This window comes from Triplophysa rosa, linkage group LG14 (genome assembly GCF_024868665.1).
Source record: "Triplophysa rosa linkage group LG14, Trosa_1v2, whole genome shotgun sequence".
NCBI classification, from domain to species: Eukaryota; Metazoa; Chordata; class Actinopteri; order Cypriniformes; family Nemacheilidae; genus Triplophysa; species Triplophysa rosa.
Window position 1 is genome coordinate 6,273,888 of NC_079903.1, and position 6,000 is coordinate 6,279,887.

General features: G+C 40.3%; 1 protein-coding gene across 2 annotated transcripts in view; it reads left to right on the forward strand.

Moving 5' to 3' along the window:
- The window catches only part of LOC130564893 (P2Y purinoceptor 14-like), a 28,496-nt gene extending 23,010 nt beyond the window's left edge, over window positions 1–5,486 (forward strand). Inside the window, exons 1-3 of one of the 2 annotated variants that reach the window (XM_057351333.1) lie at window positions 3,030–3,089; window positions 4,064–4,470; window positions 4,706–5,486. In XM_057351333.1, coding sequence (XP_057207316.1) covers window positions 4,064–4,470; window positions 4,706–5,318 — 1,020 coding nt within the window. In that variant the 5' untranslated portion in view covers window positions 3,030–3,089 and the 3' untranslated portion in view covers window positions 5,319–5,486. Of the gene's footprint in view, window positions 1–3,029; window positions 3,090–4,063; window positions 4,471–4,705 lie in introns of those variants that run through there. The other variant, XM_057351334.1, reaches the window with a different exon arrangement.
- The last annotated feature ends 514 nt before the right edge of the window (window positions 5,487–6,000 follow it).

A 6,000-nucleotide genomic window follows, 5' to 3' on the forward strand; every position in this document is an offset into this window, starting at 1 on the left:
TCGGGCGAGTTGCGACATCTGCCTGTCCAAGTGGAGCAGCACGTGCTTGCCCTGAATGAGAGGAAGGAACCTCTTCAGAGCATGCCAAGCAGCCAGTAACTCCAGGCAATTGATATGCCAGTGCTGGCGGGGGCACGTCCAACTGCATGCCTGTTGCACACAGCACCACAGCCGAGCAGGGAGGCATCTGTCGTCACCACAATGCTCCTCGAGGCCTGCCCGATCGGCCTCCAGCCCGGAGAAACAACACGTCTGTCCAAGGGGCTAGGGTGCGACGGCAGCGAGACATGATGGGATACGCCTCGTGCTGGTGTGCCACGCTCTCCAGGGAACTGGACTCTGAACACAAGGTCCCTGTGCATACACAACAGATCTCGCGATTGAGCCAAGATGAGCCAGCCGTCGAGATAGTTGAGAATACACATGCCCTGCTCCCTGAGGGGGAGTGAGAGCAGCCTCCGTGACCTTGAAAAGGCATGGGGAGACAGGGCCAGACCGAAGGGCAGGACCTTGTACTGGTATGCTCGACCTTCGAAGGCAAACTGAAGAAACGGTCTGCCGCGGGAGAATCGAGACATGAAAGTACGCTTCCTTCAGGTCAATAGCCATGAACCAATCCTGATTTCGAACATTTGTCAACATTCTGAACGAGAGCCTGTGAAGGGTCTCATTCAGAGTGCGCAGGTCCAGGATGGGGCGCAGCCCCCCACCTTTCTTGGGTACGATGAAGTAGGGGCTGTAAAACCCCGAAGACATCTCGGCCAGAGGGACGGGCTTGAGCGCTCCCTTCGCCAGAAGGGCTCCAAGGTGAACAGAATTCCCCAAAACTTGGGCGGGCGCCTGGCGAACTGGATCGCATAGCCGAGACGGATCGTCCTTACTAGCCACCGCAATGGGCAGGGGGACTGTTCGACACAACGTCGAGAGACCGACAGAAAGGGAATTACAGGTTTTTCATTGAAAATGCTATCATGTTAAAGTGCTTGTCACACATTAGACCTGGTTGTGTATATAAACTGGGTGAGGATGCTTTCAGTCACATGGTCGAAAACCCACCCCTTCCTGGTTCGCTAAGAGCAATTGAGGTAGCCGTTTGTAGCAACTTAGCTTAGCCACTTCATTGTAGTGATTTTCTTTTAGGTAATATCTTGTTGTTTTATGTTTTATTGGACATGGGGCCTGATTGATGTGTAGCACGTAAATGTGCCAACATCCTCGAAATGCTGTGCCCTTAAGGCTTGGATTGCAGACGTGTGATGGTGGGTTGAGATGTACTGGGGGTAGTGTATTATTTTCTCAGTGCGGTGTGCCATCAAGGCTCCCACCCGGTCAGCTCTGCAGTTTTGGACGCAGGGTGGCTGTGACTGTTGTAAAAGCCAAAGAAGTTATGATATGAGCGTGGTGGACATTGTTCTGAGTGTCACATTATCGGGTGGGTAAGTTTTCTTTATTATTTAAGATGTTTTGAATGTTTTTTAGCTGTTAATCTAATGGCTTAATGTGGTGTTTGTTCGAACAGTGGATGAAAAGCAGTGTCTTCTCCATTGGCTGTTCCGAGCCATGCTGCTGCTTCCTGATTAGGTCGAGTTGTCTCCTCACTTAAGATTCCGACTGGTTTTAGTTTCTTTTTTTAATTTTGATCATTTGTGTTTTTACTGTGACTTTAGTAGTACTTATTGTATTGATCGCTGTCATGCGGTTATAGTGGTACTGATAATTTTTTTGCAATCCTCTGATCATGTTTTGATCTCTGATATGATAGCGTTTATTAATGGTATTGATCATTGCTACGCCGTTCCTGTGATTAGTCATTTTGCAATCTTATGACTTCTGATAAGTATATTTCAGTTACCGTGAAATTGTTTCTTTTGCTTGTATTGTTTGATTTCATTTTGGTTTGCTTTAGTATTTGTTTCATTGAATAACTTTGTTTTCCTTGTGTTGTTTTTGTTGTAGGAGCTGGGTGCCTCAGAAGCGGGCTTGGTCCTACCACACCACGGGTGCCCCTTTGTTGAGGGTTGTTTATTGCTGTGTCACTTTTGCCGTGCTGTTACTTGCTGTGCACTTTGCGTGACCTTGATTGGGGTGGTTTACCTTTGTATAATTGGTGTCACTTTACAAGCCCGCTCCTGGTGTACGACGCCCCAGCCTCCTTTTTCCTTTTCTTGTTTTTGTAATGCATAATTTTGACCAATGACCGTTGATGTGGTCATTTGGTGGGTTAAAGATTTTGGCCAGATTATGTCAGCCTAATAAAACAATTTATCTTTGTACGGTAACTCACGTCTCTTGCCTTTCCTTCTTCCAGTGGATTAGACTTGTGTGTTCTTACTTTGGTCATATGTATTTTTCCCCATTGCTTTGGCGTGGCGTAGTCGCTATTGGTAAAAAGGTCACGTTGCTACATTAACATCCCATAAATCATCTTGCATTGGTCATTTGATCTCTTTCAACAAAGGCTGAGATTAGCTTTGACAAGCAAAACGATTCCAGATCAACGCAAGTCTTCAACAATCGAGCTAATTGAGCATTCACCTTATAAAAAGAACGGATCACTAGGTTTTGACCCTATTGAGTTTTATTTTACTGACCATGGATCCTATATTCTCATCTGACCCCTCTTTAGAATATTATTCATGTATAAAATAATGCATTTGACAATGTGAGACAGCCATTACTGTTTTGACCTCACCCACTGGATGTTCTCCTCAATTCTTTTGACATTGGTCTGCCAATACATATTTAATATTGGCTAAAAACTGTATTTGTTCCACCGTTTAACAGCAGAGTTGTGGGTGAGCTGAATGAACTGCCTGTTTCAGCAATTATTTATTCAAAAAAAAAATTTTTTGAAAACCACATTTCTCCCAGTAACAAATTAATTGAACCCATTTATAAAACAATAGCAAAGAGTTGCTATTGAAAAATGAAACCCATCAATCCTACCATTTCCCTATCATATACTTTCACACTTCTTACCTCTGACATATAAAACACAACCTCTTTGCGTGAGTAAGGAAGTGGTGAATACAAAGGCCAAGCTGCTAGATCAAGGCGTAGAGAACAGCCTTGTTTGAAGAGAATTTCGGGTGAGTTTAATAAGCCAAACTGCAAATTATTTTGAAGTAATTCTAATGACAGTATCCAAATAATAAGTTAAAATGATCGAATGATTGAAATATTGTCATATCCTCTCAAATGTCAATACAATAGTTTTTGATTCCTGTAAAGCAGATGTGAACTCTGATATATTGTCAAAGATCTAATGTAAATGGAAAATTGTTATACATTTAGGAAAAAGTACTTTATAATTGCTGCTAATAATCTGTACAGTACATATGACAATAGCCATATAATGTGTGGAAAAAATGAAGTTTTCCAACTGCAAAATCTACTATAAGACAACAATATATATTTTCCGAAAATCATTATAAACATATGTAAATCTATTTACTGAAGTTAAAATGGCATGACATATTCAGCAGAGGTTGCGTGTTTATAAGTGTTTATAAATGTGTGTGCTTACATCCACACATAATAGGCGTCAGATATGTGTGGTGTAACACCTTAAAAGGCAACCCACTGCATACACAGCATATTCATTTTAACAGAGAAAGACATGTAGATGATTTATTATTATGATTTATAATTTACAAAGTAAATTTACAAGCATTTACATGCTGTTGTGTCTGTCTTATTGTTTACAGTATGTTTCATGTAACAATACTTATTACTGTACTTACTCTATGGGCTGGGTTACATTTCTTGGCAGCATACTCATTCTGGTGGTCTTGGCAGCATACTCACTCTTGTGGTCATTCTTGTAGCTCCTTTCAGAGCAGTCTTCTTTCTCGTGTCTGATGCATCAACACAATAAAACCCTTTTCTGTCACATTTACTTGTGATAACTGAACTGAAAAGGAACAATAACATATGTATAATTACAAACAGGACTGACAACCATTTTGTTTTATTATAGCCTGGGTCAACAGTCTATAGTATTTTCCTGTTTATTTTTCTTAATATAGTCATATTTACGTATGTTTCTTTCTTGTTTGTCTAGATGGAAACATCAGTCCCTGCAACCAGCATCACCACTTCTCTAAATAACACTATGAAACTCAACCAGACTAAAATAACTGAAGCTCTGTGTGAATTGTCAAAGGTCCCAGCTCACCCAGTCTTCATATTTGCATACTCACTATTGTTTGTCATCAGTCTGGTTCTGAACTGCATCACAATGCGGGTGTATTTCTGCACAAATCAACGCGTCCAGTCCAGTGTCACGGTTTACCTGAAGAATCTAGCCATGGCTGACTTCTTCCTTTGTCTTTGTTTACCGTTGCGGATCGCTCACAATGTCAAATATTCAGTGACACTGCAAAATATTTACTGCAGCTTTGGAGCAACGGCCTTCTATTTAAACATGTATGCAAGCATTACATTCATGGACTTTATTGCTGCAAACAGGTAACCATCTCATACCGACTCTTACTTTTGTCCCCTTTTGCTGTTATTGTGATTTTAACTGATTTAACTTTAAAAACAACGTTTGTATGTAGGTTTATTTACTGTACATATAATCACCCAGAAATTGTATTTATCATTTTATATTTTTATATATATAATATTAATTTATATTAATTCTATCATAATTTACTTACCTTCATATCATTTTTGAATGTAAATTGATTTCTTACCGTAGGTACCTCAAAATTGTTCGGCCTTTGGAAACAAATGCCCTGCAGACAGTTCGTTTTGCCCGCCTGATTTCAATAGCAACTTGGCTCTTCCTGGCATCCACTGGGTCCATCTACTTGTTTCTTTTTCTTCAGATGTCCGGGGGTCATAATCAGAGCTCTGAAGATATTAGTTGTGAATCTCTTCACAGTCTCCAACTTAGCTTGGCCTATAAAATTATCCATTGTGTGTCCATTGCACTCTTCATCTTTGTGCTGGTTTCTCTGATTTTTCTGTACTGGAGAACTGTGCAAAAGCTCAGAGAAGCTCAAATCTCTACACAGGCTGTATCCAGTAGTCAAACATTTAACAAGTCTAAGCGTAACATGCTCATTCTAGTGGTCATTTTCTGTGTGTGCTTTGTTCCCTATCATCTGGTGAGACTGTTTGACATTTTCATCAGTGACTGTACAACAGCTCAGGTGTTTAGTATCCTAAAAGAGCTGACTGTTCTGCTTTCAGTGCTAAATGCCTGTGTGGATCCACTTATATACTTTATCTTCTGCAAAGCTTTCAGAGCCAAGCTTGGCCTTAGAAAGAAAAAACATATGCGAAGCATTGTCAATTTAACACCTTAATTCAGTGTGATTAATTACCTGAAAATGTGTTATAAAAGTGTTTTTACATCTTTGTCTTTTAATCGTGAGCACTGAGTTGTACATAAATTCTGCAAGTTCTGTAGTTTCCTGCTATTAAAGTCATAAGATATTCAGCCTGTTCTGGTGAAAGTAATACTTCATGATGAGGAAGGCCTAAATATTAAATACAATGGATTAATATTTACAGAGTAATCCACTAATTTGTAAATCAGATCAAATGACAATTTACAGCTAAAACTTGAAGAAATAAATCCAATCTCTGTAAATCAATAACTCCGGATAATTCCGCTGCCATTTTTAAAGTAAATTTTCACCTTCTGTAACTTGACTCCAAATTTTAGGTGAAAGTATGAATAAAATTGTTAGTTCCCTTGATTCTGATTGATTCTGAGCTACAGAAGTAGCTGTGTTTTATTCATGAAAAAGCACAGCTATGACTGCTGCACCAAACGATTCTGTATTGGTTTCTAATTTCGAAGGCTGCATCCTTCAGAGGTCACATTTATCGGCCGCATACGTCATCGAGACAGTTTCAGAAAAGCAAGTTGGCCACCCTGAATGTGCCCTTCGAATGTGGTCTGCTTTCACAGGAATTCAGAGAATGCATGAGGTGTATCCTTGATTGCTAGAGATAACCCACAATTCTTCGGGTCGCCGCCAA